The sequence below is a fragment of the Pichia membranifaciens genome (genome assembly GCF_001661235.1).
Source record: "Pichia membranifaciens NRRL Y-2026 unplaced genomic scaffold PICMEscaffold_2, whole genome shotgun sequence".
Classification (NCBI taxonomy): domain Eukaryota; kingdom Fungi; phylum Ascomycota; class Pichiomycetes; order Pichiales; family Pichiaceae; genus Pichia; species Pichia membranifaciens.
This window is the reverse complement of record NW_017566983.1, coordinates 2,251,182-2,269,508: the sequence shown is the minus strand read 5'-3', so window position 1 is coordinate 2,269,508 and position 18,327 is coordinate 2,251,182. Positions and strand designations below refer to the sequence as shown.

Here is an 18,327-nt window from a genome sequence, read left to right as displayed (position 1 = left end):
GCGGCAGCAGACACGACGGAGAGGATGAAGACGAAGACGAAGACGAAGGTGTCGAAACCATGTCGTCAGATGCTGTCGGTTCGGAAACGGGCGCCCGGAAGGACGTGCTTGAGGTGAACTTCTCTCTGCTCTTAAAGTTCCAGGAAAAGATCGTCGTGGATCTAGTTGAAGAGGATGCGCTGTTGGTGTTAGGTCGGGGACTTGGAATTGACCAGATTGTGTCGAATCTCTTGCATGTGCTTTTGCAGTCGACGGGAGACAATAAGCGACCGTTGATCATGCTCATCAACGCCTCGGAGGAGGAAAACCGGCTCATCGAGGAGTCTTTGATGGAGCTTGCGTGGAACTACGACGACGACCCGGACCACGAAGATAACCACGAGAGCAGCAACAAGAAAACCGCTTTTGGGTTCTCGTCGATCATCGGCGACGCCGGGACTGTTGACCGGCGCCGAGACCTGTACGCTAACGGCGGGATTGTGTCGGTGTCGAACCGGGTGTTGGTGACGGACATGCTTAGCCACGTTGTGGAGCCAAAGGTGATCACTGGTCTCGTCATCTTGCATGCAGAAAACATCTCCCAGTATTCGATGGACCGGTTTGTGGTGAACTTGTACCGACGGGATAACAAGTGGGGGTTTGTGAAGGCGTTGTCGGACGACCCGGAGAGGTGCTGCAGGGGGTTCCAGCCGCTCCAGACAAAGTTGAAGTACTTTAAACTTGAAAGCTCTTTCCTATGGCCCAGATTCCATATTGGCGTTACCGAGTCGATCAAGCGCAAGACGAAGGGTACCAATCACGCTTCCTTTAACAAGGTGACCGAGGTCAGGATCAAGATGACCGACTACATGACAAAAATTCAGAACTCTCTAATGGCGAGTATGGAGCTCCTCATTGGAGAACTGAGAAGAAATAACCCGGACATTGCCTCCGAGTACTGGTCGATCGAAAATGCCCTTGATGACAACTTCATCCAATCAATTGTGGGAACGCTGAACCCGGTGTGGCACCGGATCTCCGTCACGACGAAGAAGGTCTTGTCCGAATTATCAACAGTGAAGGGGTTTCTCCTAGACCTGTTCCAATACGACTCCGTTACTTTCTATCAAAATATAAAGAGCTTTGTTAACGAGAACACACAGTCGATCTCTAACAAAGAATCATTGTGGTTGATGATACCAGAAGCGTCCGCCACTATTGCGTGTAGTAAAGACCGTGTCTATCGAAAAATCAAGACTGCAGACCCTCGACAGATGAACTCCAGAGACAACAGTACTGAAAACATGTTACTCGAAGAGATGCCCAAATGGGAGCAGTTGATGCTGATTTTGGACGAGATTAACGATGAAAAACTACAGCATGATGTCACAGACGATGGGCCTACTGTCATTGCATGTAAGTCGAGACTCACTTGCCACCAATTAGAGAGAGTTCTTTCGAAATACCAGATATTCGACAATGATGGTGTAAGGTCTTACAGTTTTAGAAAAATCATGACAGCGGAACTCAAATATCAGAAAAATAGAAGGAATAGAGGGACTTTGATGAAAAAGATGAATGATGAGTTGAGAAAGGTGACTACTGAAAACAACGAAACTAATGGAGTAAAAGATGATGATGTGCTAATATCAAAGACGTTCACGAAGAATCGTTTCAGAAATACGGATAGAAGGAGAAGCAGGGGAGGAAGTGTCATTGCACAGCATAACAGGTTGATGAACTTGAGACCTGATGATGATGATATTAATGATGACGCCGATGCTGATTTTGACATCGATGAAGCTGCACCGGAATCACTTGGCTTTGAATTTGACGACTTTTATGCCCCAGAGAATAATGTTGAATACAACTTGTTAGAAAGAACCGACGAAATTATAATCACAACCTTTGAAAGTGTAATATTGGAAGAGACACTACCATCCTACATTATTTGCTATGAACCCGACCTTACCTTTGTAAGAACCGTTGAGTTGTATCAAGCGTCATTGAATTCAGCAAAATGCTTTTTCATGTACTACGGAGAATCTGTTGAGGAACAGATTTATTTGACCTCTATCAAGCACGAAAAAGATGCATTTACCAAACTCATTCGAGAGAAAGCCAACATGCCGAAATACTTTAGCACTGAGGATGATGAGAAAAGCAAGTTTGAAGAAAGTTTTAGACATTTGAACTCAAATACCAGAATTGCAGGTGGTGGATTAACTGCCTTAAGAACTTCCAAGGTGATTATAGATATGAGAGATTTTGTATCCCAGTTACCATTTGTTTGCTATTTGGCAGGCTTAGAAGTAGTTCCTGCAATGCTTACAGTTGGGGACTATATTCTCTCCGACGAGATATGTGTCGAAAGAAAAGCAGTTCGTGACTTGATTGATTCATTAGAGAATGGCAGATTAATGAAACAATGTGAAAGTATGTTCAGATGGTATGCCAGACCTGTATTGCTCATTGAGTTTGAAGAAGGAAAGTCTTTTTCGTTTGAACCTTTTACAACTGGGTTCCTAACCAACAACTCAACCAAGCATATAAGAAATGCCGATTTAGAGCAATTGCAGTTGAGACTGGCAGCTTTGGTTAGATCCTTCCCTCGACTAAGCATACTGTGGAGTAGCTCACCTTTTGAAACCGCTAGATTGTTCAGAGAGCTAAAGGTTCATCAAAACGAACCAGACATTGAGTTTGCATTGACTGCCGGAATGAACGATACGGATAGTGGATCGGGATTTAATGAAGATGCTATAAAATTTCTCAGATTGATACCAGGTATAACGGATTCTAACTCACTTTTGATTATCGGCAAGGTCAAAAATCTTTATGACTTTTGTCAGATGAATGCTGCTGACATGGCCGAAATAATAGGTAACGAAAATGCACAAAAGGCCCACAAATTTATAAACAAACAATACAAGTGATTGTTGTAAGTGGGAGAAATCTCTATGAACATTAATACAATTTATAATACAATTACTATATATGATACGCAACTAGCCTCTGCTAGTAATCTGTAACTTACACTCTTACCAAACGTCCTAATTTATTGGAAATGTTCAGAGTTCTAACCACTTGCTCAGATATTTGCTGTGGCATCCTCACAGTCATTAGCATACTAATAACATTCTCCATGCTCCCCAATAAGCGAGAGACACCACATAGTTTGGTTAAATCTTCATCAACTGTCTCATTTGTAACTGCATAGTTAATAGCGCACTCTATCAAGTTATTTGCAAGCTCGGCACAGCGTGCAGACATTAAAGCCTGTACTTCTGAGGAACTATCCTTGGTGTTGACATAAATAGCAGCATAGACAAAAGATAGGTGCTGTAAAATCATACCTAAACTTTCAGGAGAAGTGAGAATATCAAGAGCAACATTTCTTTTGAAAGTGCTGCCATTTTCCAGAATTTCGGTAAGGGTCAAACAACCAAGCAAAGATTCCAAACAAGTCTGGAATATTTCACTGAAGCATTCAATTCCTTGATGGATTCTTATGGTTGGTAGTACTGAAACAAATAATGAAAATGTAGACTTCAAAAGCAAGCCATCCTCAAAGCAGGTATCTCCAAAATTCATAGTTATCATCGTTATGACGTTTTTGTCTGACGCTTTTCCTGTCAGGATATTACTTAGCTTCTTCTTATTGACAAATGAGCCACAGATAACTTTACTAAGGATATCTACTGAATGAGCATGATATTTGTCTATCACAGGCTCAACCTTCGAAGTCATGAAGCATAATTCTTTTTCATGCTCATTCAAAGTTGAGCTGAAGGAAAAAGTCAAAGCAAGAATCAACCACATTTCCATGTCTGATCTTACATCTACTGCATGTATGATGTTTGAGAAAACTGTCAAGGAATCTTTCATGAACGAAAGTCTTTTCCTTGCAAACAAAAATATGTCACGTTTGGCGATAGTGGCGTAAATGAGAGTAAATATGAAATCCAAGTACTTACCGCTTGTGGCAAGCACTAAATTGTTATTTCCTGCAAAGGACAAGTTTCTAAAAATCAAAGAGATGGTGCTCAACTCTTCGATAAGGACAACTTGCTTATCGAGATAGGATTTTTTGTAAATGTTGAAACCGAGATCATCAGCTTGAGCACGACATTCATGAAGCATATGCAGGTACTTTGGGATCTCAAATTGGTGAAAAGAATCGGACATTAAACTAGAGTACTCCTCGAATCCAGTTGCATTTGAAGTATCTACATTATTATTATTCGAAATCACTGGAACCGGAGAGTCATAGATTTCACCTTCTATTGTAATGAAGTTGGGAACTTTTTTGTTTTCATCAAGGGAGCGGGCTGGGTTTATCACAATTTGAGACGTGAATGAATCTACTTGAATGGTATAATCTGAGCTGTTGTGGCCTTTTGAATATTTCTCAAAAACTTTGTCTATCCGACTTTTATGAGACATGCTTTCAATGTTGCTCTCTTTACTACTCTCCAACTTATAATCAGAGTTTGGCGTCGCCAAGGTCTCGATAATATTCTTTCCAAGTAAAGACAGACTGTCAAGAAGAATTGTGCATTGCTCAAATGGAATTTGAATATTAGGGTCGGAACTGATTATCAAAAGAATATTCAAAGCCACGTTGATTTCTGCGGTGATTCCCGAAGATATAGAAAGTGCCAAAGCTTTTATGTCAACTTTTCCCAATTCAGGAAAATATAAAAAGACTGGCTTCATATCATCCAGCTGTTCACCCAGACGCTCAATATTAATTATATCAACGCCACCTGGTTTATCCTGAATAAAAGTATAAGGTAGATAGTTTTTCAAAACGTCAGGGTTTGTGACTTCTTTTAAACGTTCTGTAGAATTTTTTCCATTTGTGAGCCTTGTCGCAAAATTATTACTTTGCACTCTTGAAGATCCTTCAGGACCTGCCGAATGAGGACTGACACCGGAAAGCACCCTGGCTTTAGCAGATTGTGCTTGGGCCTGTGCTTGGGCCTGTGCTTGGGCCTGTGCTTGGGCCTGTGCTTGTGCTTGTGCTTGTGCGTGGGCTTGTGCTTGTGCTTGTGCTTGGGCTTGTGCCTGTGCTTGCGCATGCGCCTGAACTTGGACATGAGCTTGTGGTTGAGGTTGTGGCTGTTGTGATTGGTTTTGCTGTGCCTGTTGATGAAGTAGTGTTTTTCTTTGAGCTTGCTGCAACTTCTGTTGCATTTTCTGCTGCATTTTCTGCTGTAACTGTAGCTGCTGTTGTTGCAATTGAATCTGTTGTTGCTGTAACTGTTGCTGTTGCTGTTGCTGTTGCTGTTGCTGTTGAATTTGCACCTGTGATTGTGATTGTGGTTGTGGTTGTGGTTGTGGTTGTGATTGTGGTTGTGATTGTGATTGTGGTTGTGGTTGTGGTTGTGGTTGTGGTTGTGGTTGTGGTTGTGGTTGTGGTGGTGATTGTGATTGTGGGTGTCCTTGTGGGTGTCCCTGTGGGTGTCCCTGTGGGTGTCCCTGTGGGTGTCCCTGTGGGTGGCCTTGTGAGTGTCCTTGCGATTGTTCTTGCGGTTGCGGGGTCTGAGACTGATTTTGTTGTTGAGCAGGCTGACCTTGTCTGCGGCCTGCTTCTTTCATGCCATCTGCAGTCCGAGCATATTGCTCGAAAGGTAAAAGGTTGATATAGTAGGTTTGCAAAAACTCGTTGTAAAGCTTTTGATTAGAAACTGGAATTCCCAATTGGTTTGCCACTAAAGGGAACTTTTGCTCCTGGAAGGCTTTAATGAAACCACCAACAAAAGTGACCATGTAGTAGAATATGAAGAGGTTTATCTTTATTCCGCCAATCACAGGATATCTATTGAAGGGTTTGTTTATCCTCTTCATGTATTGCTCTACCAAATCCAAAAATCTTTCCGTATTCTGCTGGTTCAGTTGCGTGCCCATATTAGGCTTCCTTTGACCTTGCTGTTGCTGCTGTTGCTGCTGAGGTTGCTGTTGGGGCTGCTGTTGGGGCTGCTGTTGGGGCTGCTGTTGGGGTTGCTGTTGAGGTTGCTGTTGAGGTTGCTGTTGAGGTTGCTGTTGAGGTTGCTGTTGAGGTTGCTGTTGAGGTTGCTGTTGAGGTTGCTGTTGAGGTTGCTGTTGAGGTTGCTGTTGGGGTTGCTGTTGGGGTTGCTGTTGGGGTTGCTGTTGGGGTTGCTGTTGCGGTTGCTGTGGATACTGCTGTCGAGAGGCAGCGTTCATTGGACTTTGAGAGTGGTCTAGATGTGAACTGGGATTGGAAATGGGAGTGGAATTGGAAACCACCATGTTTGTGGTTTGACCAAGAAGCGGATGTGCAGCATTTTCGATGTTCTGGACCTTTGGAGTACCAGCTTGGGAATGTGAATGTGAGTGTTGAGAAGAAAGAGAAGCTTTACGGGACTGAAGACTGAACTGCTGCTGGGCTTTCTGCTGTTGAAGTTGCTGAAACAACTGTTGCTGCTGCTTCTGGTGGCTCTGGCTGTGGTTCTGGCTGTGGTTCTGGGAAATCGGGTCCTGAATTGGGGCCTGGGCGTCGCCCTGATTAACATTTGCACCTTGCGACAAAAAAGGCTCTTCGCTAGAGGGTATCTCACCCATGCTGGCATCGCCCTTGTTGTTGAACGGTGCCTGCATGAAACCGAGTTCATTACCAGCCGACCCTTGACCGTCGTTACCGTTGTCGTTACCGTTGCCGTTACCGTTGCCCCCGTTGTCGTCATTGTTGTGGCTGTCAGCACCGAAGTTTAAAAACGCCATATCATCGTCCATCTGGCCGGACCCCCAAAAAGCGTTGTTGTCAGCCATCTTTGACGGTCAAACGCAATCGTAACAGCTGAAACTTTAATGGCCTGTGTTGTTCTAGCCTGCGATATTTCGCCTGAAGGGTGCTCATCATTAACCGTCTGAGCATGCTCAGTTAGACAGCGAAGGCCCTCAAAACAAAGAAAGGCCTTCAGAACGAAAATTCCGCCGACAGTCGCACCCGTGCACCGGTATAATTTTATTTTTTAATTTTTCGTGAATTTCTTGGAAAATTTCACGTTTTTCTTTTTTAAAGGGAGATGAAGAAAAGAATGGTGAAGAGATATTGACTAACAACTAGAGGAAGCGGTAGAGGTCTAGATTGCCCTTGGAGAGATACACAGACAACAGCAACACACCGCAAACAACAATGTCGAACAAGCTTATGAGACCGATCCTTCTAAAGGGTCACGAACGTCCTCTTACTCAGGTCAAGTTCAACAGAGAGGGTGACCTGATTTTCTCCTCTGCCAAGGATTACCAGGTCTGTCTATGGTACTCTGCCAACGGTGAGAGACTTGGGACCTACGATGGACACAAAGGTTCTGTCTGGTCTGTCGACATCGACTCTACTTCCAACTACTTGATCACAGCCAGTGCAGACTTTTCTGGTAAGCTTTGGAAAGCCGAGACTGGTGAGTGCATTTACACTTGGAACTTCGAATCTCCCGTCAAGAGGGTGGAATACTCCCCGGACTGCAAGAAAGTTTTTTTTATCACAGACCACGTCATGGGCAAGCAAGGTAAAATCCAGATATTCGACATCGACTTCACAAAGCCAGAGCAGGAGTCTAAGCCAATACTAGAAATCATCAACGAGGGTGATGCGACAACTAAACCAACTACCGCGACATGGTCTTACGCTGGCAAACACATTATCGCCGGTCATGCAGACGGCAGCATCTCCAAATATGATTCCACCACTGGTGAACAGTTGGAATACTCCACCCCTTTCAAAAAGACCATCACAGATATCCAGACTTCTAGCGACAGAACTTATTTCGTTGCGTCTTCTAAGGATCAGACTGCCAAGCTGTTTGACATCGACAGCTGGAAGTTACTCAAAGAATATGAATCCGAGTCTCCTGTCAATGCCGCTTGTATTACACCTGTCAAAGACTATATCATTCTCGGAGGTGGTCAAGATGCAAGAGATGTCACCACCACGGGAGCTGGTGAAGGTAAGTTCGACGCCAAGATCTTTCACAAAATTTTCATGGACGTGATTGGTAGAGTCAAGGGTCATTTTGGTCCTTTGAACTGTATTGCAATTCACCCTGAGGGTACTTCTTACGTCTCTGGAGGAGAAGACGGTTTTATCAGATTGCACCACCTGCCTAAGTCCTACTTTGAGTTTCAATACGAGGTCGAAAAAACTGCAGAGGCACTGCAACACCAAAACGCTTCTTCTTCGTCTTCTGGAAATGAGCAGATAGAAGCTTCTGCTTGATCGGCAAGCCCTGAGATGATCAAAAAAAAAAATCAAAAAAATTAACGATAGGCACATCTTGTATAGATAAATAGATAGGGTCTTTGTGTTTCTCTTTTCTCCTCATACTCTAGTTTTTATATTCTTTTCTTCAACAATAAATGTCAGAAAAAATCGGAAGTAAATGTCTCATAATTTCATTGAATAGCAGATCTACACACTCAACGGCATTTCGTAGAACAACGCAAGATAGCTATATAATATTCTACACACTTTGTACACAGTCGAAATCCGGCTGCTACCGGCACTACTTCTTCAAATTTGCGGCAGCTTCGGCCGCCTTTCTTTCGTCGGCCAGTCTTTGTTTTTCCCTAAGAATGTCGGCATCGTTTTCCTTCCTCTTTTGGTAATCTCCTTTCTTCGTGCTCTTGGCCAGCTCCTGCTGCTTTTTTAAGTTCTTTTGTCTTGCCAGATCTCTCTGATTTCCTCTAGCCATGTGTGTATTCAATTATCTAAATTTCTGCGTTGGGAAAGGAAGACCTCTTAAAAAACAAAAGCCTGGTTTTCCGTTTCCATCAACTCGTTGTGGTGCATTCTTTCCAGTTCTATCCATCTTTGTCGCTGTCGGGAACAACTCATCAAACTTCACGGACTCTTCGGCTTCCGCTGACGTAATCCTTTGAGAAGAGCTAACCGGCTCGGATGAAGTTGAAGCTGGACTTTGTTGTTTCGGTAAGATCGGTGCAGTACAATCGTTATGGCTGGTTGCTCGGCTATCCCATACAACCACCCGCAAAAACATTGGAGCTATGATCTCGGCTATATTTATTATAAACTCATCAGGCACTGTCATTGTTTCCCGAGTGTTCAGAGAAGACGTAAAGTGCAGTGTGAGTGAGGTTTTCCGGTCCAAGATAATCAATGTTGATCCCAAGAACCTTAAGAATCCAATTCTAACGCTGGGTTCGACTACGTTTCTTCATGAAAAGAGGGGCGAAATTTACTTTGTGGCAGTCACGAGAAACAATTCCGATGCTTCGGTGATACTGCAATATCTCAACACATTGATCTCCATGCTTCATTCTCTTATTGCGATATCTCCCAGTCAAGTGTTGAAGGATTATCACTTGATGGACAACTTCTTACTGATATACGAACTGTTGGATGTCACTATTGATCAAGGCTTTGCGAGAGAAGTTGATACATCTTTTCTCTTATCAAAGATATATTCACCAATCAGTAAAGCCACTGATGGTAGATACAGGACTGATAATGAGGCAAACCATGCTGTAGAAATAGTTCAAAAAAGCTTATCTTTGCTAGGAGCTTTAGGTGTGAAATCTTATGAACGCATGTATGAGAAAAATGTGATTGCACTTCATCTGAATGAATACGTACAAGTGAAAGATAAAACTGATGTCAAAATTCTCGGAGAGGTTGTATCAATTTCTACAGTTTCTACATCAGTGGCTGTTGAATTTGATCTCGACACCCGTGTGGCCGACCAGTCGTCAATAGTTCTCGAAAATATTACTGTACCATTAGCTCTCAAAGTCAAAGAGCCATCTCTCTCCGCGAAGTTCAACTTCAGCACCATAATCGCCGAACCGATACAGCCTATTCTAAATTATTCGGCACAATTGCTTTTTGATGAATTACCAATAATAGTGGTGGGCTCATATAAACAATTGGCAAGGGACAAGTTTGAGGTTAATATGAAACTAGAATGCAGGTACCCTGCAAATCAGATTGCGAAGGAAATATGTGTTCAAATTCCTGTGCCTAAGAATACAATCCGTGTGACGGATATTCCGTTACTACGCCATCAAAAGACGGAAGATGAGTTGCAGGATAATGCACGAAAAGACGGATACCTTCAATGGAAACTTACGTTTGTGGCAGGAAATCAGGATATTAAGATATGCAAAATGGTTCATGTCGACTTGAAATCGAAGTTGTCGGACTGGATCTCCGATAGAGAAGACGTCACCGTTTCCTTTCAACTGGAAGACGTCAATTTGACTGGCTATACCATCAAATCATTTAACGTTGGCAAATCTTTAGACGAAGTTTCCAGCAAAATAGTTAAATCACAGGTACTTTCACACAACATATATGGGTTTAAATTATAGTCATGCTTCTAGTTTTTAGTGTAAGCAAAGATCTTTCTTTACAAAGTAACTATATAGACAATCAAACATAGGATGTCTCATTTCAAGACAGAAATTGGGTAACGTATAACTACTTGACGGGTGAAGACACAACATCATTGTTGCTTGCATTCAGGCTTTTGCTTAGTGTCGTCTTCTTCATCGTCATCGTCATCGTCATCGTCATCGTCATTGGCTTCATCATCATCGTCCTCGTCTTCTCCGTCTTCATCATCATAGTCCTCCTCTTCATCCTCCTCTCCCGCGAATTCTGCCTCATACTGTAGTGCATGTCCAGTGAACCAGTCCACAGCTCTTGGAATCAACTTCTCCTTGATTAATTCACCAACGGAGTAATCATTTTGCAAGCTCTCCTCCAATTCTTCGTCAACATCCTCGAAACCTTCGTCATCGTCACCATTGCTACCAGGCATAACAGGAGGTGTAAAGAAGTTGAAGAACGAGTAAGTTGGGGTGGTTTTTTCGATAGTTCTCACTTGCTTGGTGTGTTTGTTTCTTTGCTTTCTCAACTCGATAGAAACGGTGACGTTGTGGGCATTGTCGACCCACTCAATATCGTCACCCTCGGCATGGTCATAAACAAACTCGCCTGTGTAACCTAATTCTTTTTGGTAGTAATAAGTCTTGACCAACTCCTTGTTCTTAAAAAAATCATTTTTGGTGAATTCGAAAATCAACTTAAAACCAGGCTTGTCAATGTAGTCCATCCTGACATTGATCAAATGTTCTAAAACTTCCCCGTCCCTTTCAGAAATCATGTCTGCAATAGGTGGCAAGTTTTGCATAGCGGTGAGCCAGAAGTATGGGACACCTTTATCTTCAGTTTCGGCGTTTTCTTCTTCTTTGTCGTCCTCCTCTTCCTCATCCTCTTCGTTGTCTTCTTCAGCTTCCAAAATGCTCTTTCCGTTTTCAATTTCTTCTTCACTTGGCTCAAGCTCACCAGTGACGTATTTCTTTCTTTGTTCAAAAATCGGTTCGTACAAAAGCTGGAATTTTCTTTCGAGCTCTAATAATTCGGCCTGGAACTCAGCTTCAACCTTGTACTGCTTTTCTTGTAGACTTTTCAAACCGTACAGATTACGCTTCACCTTCTTCGATAATCCTTCGACATAACCGGAGTCTGTACCCACCAACTGTCCCAGTTTGGCCTGTATCGAGGCAAGTAAATGTGGATTGTTGGCTAGCATTCCTTTCAACAGCTCATTCTTTTCGTCGATAGTGCTTGGAATTGAAGGTGCATCAGCTTTTGGCATGTAAGAACCTGCAGCAGAGGCTGGAGTGTTCTGAGGAGTTGGGGCTTGATCGATTTGACCTTTTTTGATAGGACCTGACATAGTCGTTGGGGGAGAAATCGAAAGTTTGCCTTTTGTTTAGTGTTGAAAGCAGACCGTGACCCAGAATCGTTGCAAACGCCAACGGGACTGTGTAAGGGGGAGGGAAGATCAAGTGTAAAACAGAGCTGAGAGAAAAAAAGCGAAATTGCCAAAGAGCACGGACGCGCAACAAAGCGTTTGGCGTCCTGGCCGGGCACAGCCAATGAGTAGCTGATTATTAGGAAATTTAAAACACGTTTAGCACGTTTATTTTCGTAGCGAGTTAAACACAAGATAAGAGGTAGAGACATAATCAAAGATAGAGGTAAATAAAGGAAGAAAGAAAGAAGGTGGGGAAAAGCGGGCAGAATAATTGAGAAGGAGAGGGTAGGAGAGAATCAGAGAATGGAGCACTTCTTCTTTTTGATTTTGCTCTCCTTCTCCTTTGTTCTCAAGGCTGCTCTTGTCGCTGCCTCGAACACCTCTCTGACACCTTGGTTGTACTTTGCAGAACACTCCATGTAAGTCAGCGCGTTAATTCTGTCGGCGGCTTCCTGGCCCTCCGAGGTCGACACGGGCTGCTGGCCCAGCTGCGCAAGCTTCTGCACTGCAGCAGGGTCGTTCCGCAAGTCGAGCTTGCAGCCGACAAGGATGATTGGGACGCCCTGGCAGAAGTGCAGCACCTCCGAAATCCACTTCTCCAGCACATTGTCGAGAGTGTCCGGGGAGTCGATAGCGAAACAGATCAGGATGACGTTGGAGTCCGGGTACGAGAGCGGTCTCAACCTGTCGTAATCCTCCTGCCCCGCGGTATCCCACAACGCCAATTCGACTCTTCTTCCGTCCACCTCGACGTCGGCCACGTAGTTCTCGAATACCGTCGGAACGTACAGCTCGGGGAAAGCCCCCTTGGAGAAGACTATCAACAAGCACGTCTTTCCACACGCACCGTCTCCGACAATAACTAGTTTTTTCCGGATATCTGCGATCGCTCCAGCCATGTTTGTATGTTTGTTAGTTTGGATGTTGTGGTCGTGGGCTCGAGTAGACTTGTTTGTCCTAACTGCTGCGCCTGTTCCGTTCTATTATTAGTGGTTACTGTACTATCACCTGAGCGGAGACCGTATCTATCCTATGAGTGCAGAAAAAGCAAGAAGAGAAAGAAGAAGCTAAACAGGCCATCTACAGCACACGACCAGCCGGCACAGACATGTCATGTCGCCATCTGATCCAGCCTCTCTCCCCAGATCATTACCGCAGTCTACTACGCTGCCACTACAACCACCCTACAGGGAGAAAAATAGTATGCTCGCCGCCTATTTTCGTCCGATAGTGCTTTTTTCGGCCCGGCTTTCTCTCCGGCCCCCTTATCGTCAGTTATTCCGGGGGCCAGACACGAGCATCAGAGCAGTACAGCAGAACCGGACCAGACATGGACATCTGCGGCTCGGGTAGGTGTCAGCTTGGCGGCTCGGTGAAAATGAAAGGACCGTCTTTGAGGAGAGAGGAAGACACAGTCCGGGGATGAAAGTCTGCAAGCCAGCCCCGCAGCGGGAGTTCGTACTACCGCCACATGCCCCGTTTGGCTAACAAATGGGCCAGTGGGTTTCGTAGTTCGCAGGAAGCCAACAGTATACCCATCATGTAGCTGGTAGCCAAACTGTGACACACTCAGGTATCCCCATCCATCCACTTTTGTCTCCCGAGGCAACAAAGACTGTGGTTAGTTCGGTTCAGCCGCCATTGTCTCCGGCTTTTCTTTCAGCCCCGTTGGTGCCTTCGCCGGCCGCACGCACACACAACTTGCTTTCCGGAGCCCGCGCCTGCGAGCGCGCTTTGGGGCTGGCGCACCTGGCCGGCACAGCAGACGGCCCTCGACACCGCACGCTTCCTGCGCAAAATCGGGCGTTTTCCATAGAAGTTGCTTTCCGCACAGGCACGAGAACTCCGTCGAAACCAGGAGCACGAGGAGCTCGGGAGCAGTTGAGTAAGCATGTTGGGACTATCTACGGGTATACCTCCTGAAAGTGAAGGAAAAGACGACTTCCGGCATTGTAGGCCCGGTTTGGCCACCTGGGCTACAGAGAATAATGTTTTTACGCAGAAAACCACCCGTTTGGGCGGCTAATGTATGTATGTATCTTAGTTGGGCTCGAAGGACGCTACAGAGGGAACGAAGATGAAGATGGCCTTTCGGTCTCCGCTACTCGAGGCCTGCTTCAGGCTGGATAATGGGTGCTAGAGTCATCGAACCTTTCTTACTATCTGCATGCTGGCAAGACGAGATGCAGCGATCGGCAATAATCAAAACAGCCGACGCGATGGATTTCGGTATTAGTCACACACACACAGTCACAGGCGGTTTGTCTTTTCCTATATCTTGCCTTTGATCGCCCCAGTTGGACAGTTACTCACGTCGGTATATGGGTTTTGACCTCAGCTCCTCAGCCAAAAACCAAATGAAATACGGCATCGAGGACATCCGTTCGCAGTTTCCTTTACTCGCCGATGAAACGGTTATTTTTTTAAATTCCTCTTTCCAACAGCCGATGAACCTGATTGTTTCGGGTGCAATCGAACGCTATGTGAAGGATGGTTTACACGAACCGAATCCAAAGCCAAAGTGGAACGCCGAGTGTGAGAATGTGAGATTGAAGACCGCTAAGTTCATTAACGCACAATCGGAAGATATAGTGTTCACCAGGGACACCACGGAGTCATGCAACTTGTTCCAGAGGTCATTGGAGTTCAAGCCAGGCGACAATGTGGTTTTGTTGAGGAACGATTATCCCAGCCAAGCCGCTGGCTGGCTAGAGCTAAAATCAAGAGGTTTGGAAATCAGATATATCGAAATGGGAGAGTCTGGGCCTCAGCCATACGATGCTGACGCGTTCAGAGATGTAGTTGACGAACATACGATAGCCATTGGCCTTTCGTCTATCATGTTTGACTCTGGCTTACGGCATGACGTTAGGTCTATTTGCAACACTTACAGGCCAAGAGGAGTCCACGTCCTAGTTGACGCAACCCAAGAGGTTGGCTTTGGAAAGATCGATGTTCGAGAATTAGGCGTTTCTGCCCTAGCCTTTAGTGTCCAAAAGGGATTGTCGTGCCCAACAGGGCTGGGGGTGCTATATATCGACCCACAAGTATTGCCCGATCTGAAGCTAACGCCACCAATAATGACACCAAGCTCGTTGAACAGCACCCAGGGTGGATCAAGCGTTACCGGCTGCAAGTCTGCCAGATCTCTTGAGCACAACAACAAAGCACTGATGCAATGCCTGGCGTTGGGGGAGTACCTGGATTTTCTTGACACCGTTGGCATCACAAAGATCCAGACCCATCTAGAGAGCCTGAGTTTGTACCTGAGATTGCAATTGAAAGGCCTAGGTGTCGAGACGATTGGTCCGGATGATCAAAAGTACAGATCTCCGCACAGTAACGTTATCAAACTACACTCGGAGTGGTTACCCTTCTTCGTTGACAACCACGTCTATGTTTCGCAGTACGGTTTTGGAGTCCGCGTTTCGTTTGGCGCTTATAATACGAAGAGTGATGTCGACATGTTCGTGGCAGTCATCCGTAAAGGCCTCGGGAGAGGGTTGACGCAGACATCGCATTCTCGTTCCTGAAACTTTATTTAGCTTCAATGCTTTTTTTTCCTTCCCCCATTTTCATCTATGACAACAATGTGTGTACCCTATGGTTACAAAATATATAGAACTTTATATATTCAATTATATTATACACTATATATAATCCAGTGTGAATAAAAGGAAAATTTCTCTATCTGCCTTCGACAAGAAAAAGAAAAAGGAAAAAAAGACAAAAGGATATGTATGCACTTAGCTAGATAATGATATATAGCTGTAGGATCTAAAAAATAGCACACTTCTTCTTCTTCTTCTTGGTTTCCTTTTCCTTGCTTGCCAAAGTAGCTCTAGTTGCAGCCTCGAAAACCTCTCTAACACCTTGGTTCAATTTAGCAGAACATTCCATATACGTTAATGCGTTGATCTTGTCAGCCACCTCTTGACCTTCAGAGGTTGACACTGGTTGTTGACCCAACTGTGCCAGTTTTTGGATGGTGGCTTGATCGTTCCTCAAGTCGATCTTACAACCAACAAGAATGATTGGAACACCTTGACAGAAATGCAGGACTTCCGAAATCCACTTCTCCTGGACGTTGTCGAGAGTGTCAGGAGAGTCGACAGAAAAACAGATCAAAATGACGTTGGAGTCTGGGTAAGATAGAGGTCTCAATCTGTCATAGTCCTCTTGACCGGCAGTATCCCATAAGGCCAACTCGACTCTTCTTCCGTCCACCTCGACGTCTGCCACGTAGTTCTCAAAAACAGTAGGAACGTACAGCTCGGGGAAGGCACCCTTAGAAAAGACAATCAATAAACAGGTCTTCCCGCAGGCACCATCTCCCACAATAACCAATTTTTTTCTAACGTCTGCAATACCACTGGACATTGTGTGTGTGTTTTGTGTTTTGAGTTTTTAGTGTGTGTGTCAGTTTGCTTCTAAAAGTGTATGCGTATTTCTATAATGTGGTGATAACGCTATAGTGTGTATGCTTCCGTTTACCCTCTGTGTGTATATATCCAGGTTTGTTGGGGCTCGAATACTATACTATGTCTAATACTCAAACGGGGTAAAAAAAATGAAATAAATCTATGCCAGTATCGAACGTAGCTGCGGTATGTGATGTTAGTAACAAGAACGACAGAAATGAGACGGCCCCGGGAAATGGGACGGCGGAGCACAAAGACGAAGGGGGAGAAACAAAGAGCTGAGAAGAAAGAAGAAACACAAACCTGGAAGAGGAGATGGTGGCCCACCACCACCACCACACTACTTCTCGTGTGCTGACATAAGCACGCGAGAAAAGGCACAGGTAAACATAAACAAGGAACCAACCACAACAGACGGATTTCAGGCTCACCTGCACCCGACTGGATGATGTCTCCAAGACACTGGCTGCGTCTGCAAAAACAAGCATCAGCTGGTGACACATGCTCTTCTCCACCCGTCCCTCTCGCATCCGCCGCCCTTGCAGTCTCGTGCATGGAAAGCTCGCAAGACGGGACTGAAGGCGAGCAACTGCAGGGCTTCCTTGGACGTGCATCGCAACCTCTGCTGCGTGTCCATCGACATGCCCCCTCTGCTGTGTCTCTGGCTCCTTGTGCGTCAGCGTGTGCGTGTGTGGGTGTATGCTTCTGTCTCGCCGCCCTATAGCGGCACACGAGCTCCCCGGGCGCTGCCCGGGCAAGGATACTTACGGTTGCCGACTGTCTGGCTGTCTGGCTGTCTGGCTGTCTCGATAATCGTCTGTCCAGCCCACAACAGACCGGCACTCCTGCCGACCCCAAAGAAACACCTACCCCCGGCTCTGCAAACAACAGCTCTCCCGTGAATTTTGCTTCCCACGCCTCCTCGCTGGTCCCGTCTCGTCCGTCTCGTCTCGCCTGGTCTTGCCTCGTCTGCTCCACCTTTTTATCTGCCGTCCTCGATGCGGGCTATTGTTGGCAGAAGCGGCAGCAGCGACACGCTATTGTGCCCGTGTCGCCGCCCCTTGTCGCCTCCCTTCGTTCTGATCAGCGCCAGGTCTAGAGCAGGGCGTGCGCTGTAGGCGGCGGGGGTGCCGGGGGGAGAGGGAGGGTGAGAGGGTGGACGGAGTTAACTCGAATGTATTATTAACGTGCTACTACTGCTACTACTGCTACTACTGCCATCGGTACTACAGGTGGTCTATATCTTCACTTCTGCTCGTTGTTGATGAACTGCGAGTAGTTGGAGGTGACGTGGATGCCGCACTCGGTCTTGGCCTTGCCCTTCCATCTGCCGCTGCGCTCGTCCTCGCCCTCTGCAACGGGCTCGGTGCTGTGCCAGTCGCCGACAGACTTGTATCCGAGGTCGAGGAGCTCGTTGTAGGGCACGCCGTTCTCGTCGATGTACTTCTTCACGTCCGCGAAGGACCACGACGCCATCGGGTTGATCTTCACCACCTGCAGCGTCTCGTCGACCTCGACAATCGGCAGCTCTGCACGCGCAGAGCCCTGCGACCGCCGTCTGCCCGTGAACACCACCATGATGCCCAGCTCCTCGTACGCCCGCTTGAGCGGCTCTACCTTGACGAGGTAGTCGTACTTGAGCTCGTCTGTGCTCCAGAGCTCGTCGCCGTACTTCGCCGCAAAGTCCGCGTCCGTGGCACAGCCCTCCGGCTTGTACATGTGAAGCTTAAAGTTCGGGTACTTCTTCTTCACGTCCGCTACGAGCTGCAGCGTCTGCGGGAAGTGGTAAAGCGTGTCCACAAATACCAGCTCGACAGCGCTTGCCGCGTCCTGCTTGCTCGTAGACTCGAGCTTCGACAACATGTCGATAGTGCAGAGCCCCGTCAACCCAAACGCCGTCGTCTGGAAGAGCCCCGGGAACGTCAACACCGCCCACTGCAAGATCTCCTGCGGAGTCAGCGTCGCCAGCGTCTTGTTCCAGTGCGTAAGCAGCTTGGAGTCGATGTTGAGTATCGGTCTTTCTGTCGTAGTCATTGTTGATCTGTGCTCTCTGGCTCCTTGGCGCTCCCACCGTAGGATCCACACCTTGGGCGAAGCAACAGACTGTGGCCGTCCGGGAA

General features: G+C 46.1%; 12 protein-coding genes across 12 annotated transcripts; 6 read left to right on the top strand and 6 right to left on the bottom strand.

The window, feature by feature from the left end:
• Positions 1–59: 59 nt before the first annotated feature.
• Positions 60–2,915, top strand: PICMEDRAFT_72091 (hypothetical protein; the record flags this gene model as incomplete). Its single annotated transcript, XM_019164097.1, has 1 exon — positions 60–2,915. The coding sequence occupies one exon, from the start codon at positions 60–62 to the stop codon at positions 2,913–2,915; it is 2,856 nt and encodes a 951-aa protein (XP_019019221.1).
• Positions 2,916–3,033: 118 nt separating this feature from the next.
• PICMEDRAFT_24033 (hypothetical protein) lies at positions 3,034–6,027 on the bottom strand (the record flags this gene model as incomplete). Its single annotated transcript, XM_019162333.1, has 3 exons — positions 3,034–4,179; positions 4,240–4,970; positions 5,559–6,027. Coding segments are annotated over 3 exons (2,346 nt in total), but the record flags the coding sequence as incomplete, so codon positions are not given.
• Positions 6,028–7,128: 1,101 nt separating this feature from the next.
• On the top strand, positions 7,129–8,382 carry PICMEDRAFT_15944 (hypothetical protein). The gene has a single exon (XM_019161030.1). It carries the CDS (start codon positions 7,142–7,144, stop codon positions 8,219–8,221), a length of 1,080 nt encoding a protein of 359 aa, XP_019019219.1. The 5' UTR covers positions 7,129–7,141; the 3' UTR covers positions 8,222–8,382.
• PICMEDRAFT_15943 (hypothetical protein) lies at positions 8,276–8,925 on the bottom strand. The gene has a single exon (XM_019161029.1). The coding sequence runs from the start codon at positions 8,694–8,696 to the stop codon at positions 8,508–8,510; it is 189 nt and encodes a 62-aa protein (XP_019019218.1). The 5' UTR covers positions 8,697–8,925; the 3' UTR covers positions 8,276–8,507.
• Positions 8,926–9,009: 84 nt separating this feature from the next.
• PICMEDRAFT_26414 (hypothetical protein) lies at positions 9,010–9,258 on the top strand (the record flags this gene model as incomplete). The annotated part of the gene is made up of 1 exon (XM_019162449.1): positions 9,010–9,258. A coding segment is annotated over one exon (249 nt), but the record flags the coding sequence as incomplete, so codon positions are not given.
• A 15-nt stretch (positions 9,259–9,273) lies between these two features.
• On the top strand, positions 9,274–10,332 carry PICMEDRAFT_11028 (hypothetical protein; the record flags this gene model as incomplete). The annotated part of the gene is made up of 1 exon (XM_019159741.1): positions 9,274–10,332. One exon carries the CDS (start codon positions 9,274–9,276, stop codon positions 10,330–10,332), a length of 1,059 nt encoding a protein of 352 aa, XP_019019216.1.
• A 134-nt stretch (positions 10,333–10,466) lies between these two features.
• On the bottom strand, positions 10,467–11,705 carry PICMEDRAFT_72087 (hypothetical protein; the record flags this gene model as incomplete). The annotated part of the gene is made up of 1 exon (XM_019164096.1): positions 10,467–11,705. One exon carries the CDS (start codon positions 11,703–11,705, stop codon positions 10,467–10,469), a length of 1,239 nt encoding a protein of 412 aa, XP_019019215.1.
• Positions 11,706–12,082: 377 nt separating this feature from the next.
• PICMEDRAFT_72086 (hypothetical protein) lies at positions 12,083–12,685 on the bottom strand (the record flags this gene model as incomplete). The annotated part of the gene is made up of 1 exon (XM_019164095.1): positions 12,083–12,685. The coding sequence occupies one exon, from the start codon at positions 12,683–12,685 to the stop codon at positions 12,083–12,085; it is 603 nt and encodes a 200-aa protein (XP_019019214.1).
• Positions 12,686–14,143: 1,458 nt separating this feature from the next.
• Positions 14,144–15,319, top strand: PICMEDRAFT_11025 (hypothetical protein; the record flags this gene model as incomplete). Its single annotated transcript, XM_019159740.1, has 1 exon — positions 14,144–15,319. The coding sequence occupies one exon, from the start codon at positions 14,144–14,146 to the stop codon at positions 15,317–15,319; it is 1,176 nt and encodes a 391-aa protein (XP_019019213.1).
• A 244-nt stretch (positions 15,320–15,563) lies between these two features.
• Positions 15,564–16,166, bottom strand: PICMEDRAFT_72084 (hypothetical protein; the record flags this gene model as incomplete). Its single annotated transcript, XM_019164094.1, has 1 exon — positions 15,564–16,166. One exon carries the CDS (start codon positions 16,164–16,166, stop codon positions 15,564–15,566), a length of 603 nt encoding a protein of 200 aa, XP_019019212.1.
• A 682-nt stretch (positions 16,167–16,848) lies between these two features.
• Positions 16,849–17,306, top strand: PICMEDRAFT_62944 (hypothetical protein; the record flags this gene model as incomplete). The annotated part of the gene is made up of 2 exons (XM_019163469.1): positions 16,849–16,878; positions 16,932–17,306. The coding sequence occupies 2 exons, from the start codon at positions 16,849–16,851 to the stop codon at positions 17,304–17,306; spliced, it is 405 nt and encodes a 134-aa protein (XP_019019211.1).
• Positions 17,307–17,452: 146 nt separating this feature from the next.
• On the bottom strand, positions 17,453–18,241 carry PICMEDRAFT_72083 (hypothetical protein; the record flags this gene model as incomplete). Its single annotated transcript, XM_019164093.1, has 1 exon — positions 17,453–18,241. One exon carries the CDS (start codon positions 18,239–18,241, stop codon positions 17,453–17,455), a length of 789 nt encoding a protein of 262 aa, XP_019019210.1.
• Between the last annotated feature and the right edge of the window lie 86 nt (positions 18,242–18,327).

What these genes read in the sequence shown, in the direction of transcription:
- PICMEDRAFT_15944 (XM_019161030.1), top strand. Translation starts at nt 7,142, where the DNA reads ATGTCGAACAAGCTTATGAGACCGATCCTTCTAAAGGGTCACGAACGT.
- PICMEDRAFT_15943 (XM_019161029.1), bottom strand. Translation starts at nt 8,696, where the DNA reads ATGGCTAGAGGAAATCAGAGAGATCTGGCAAGACAAAAGAACTTAAAA.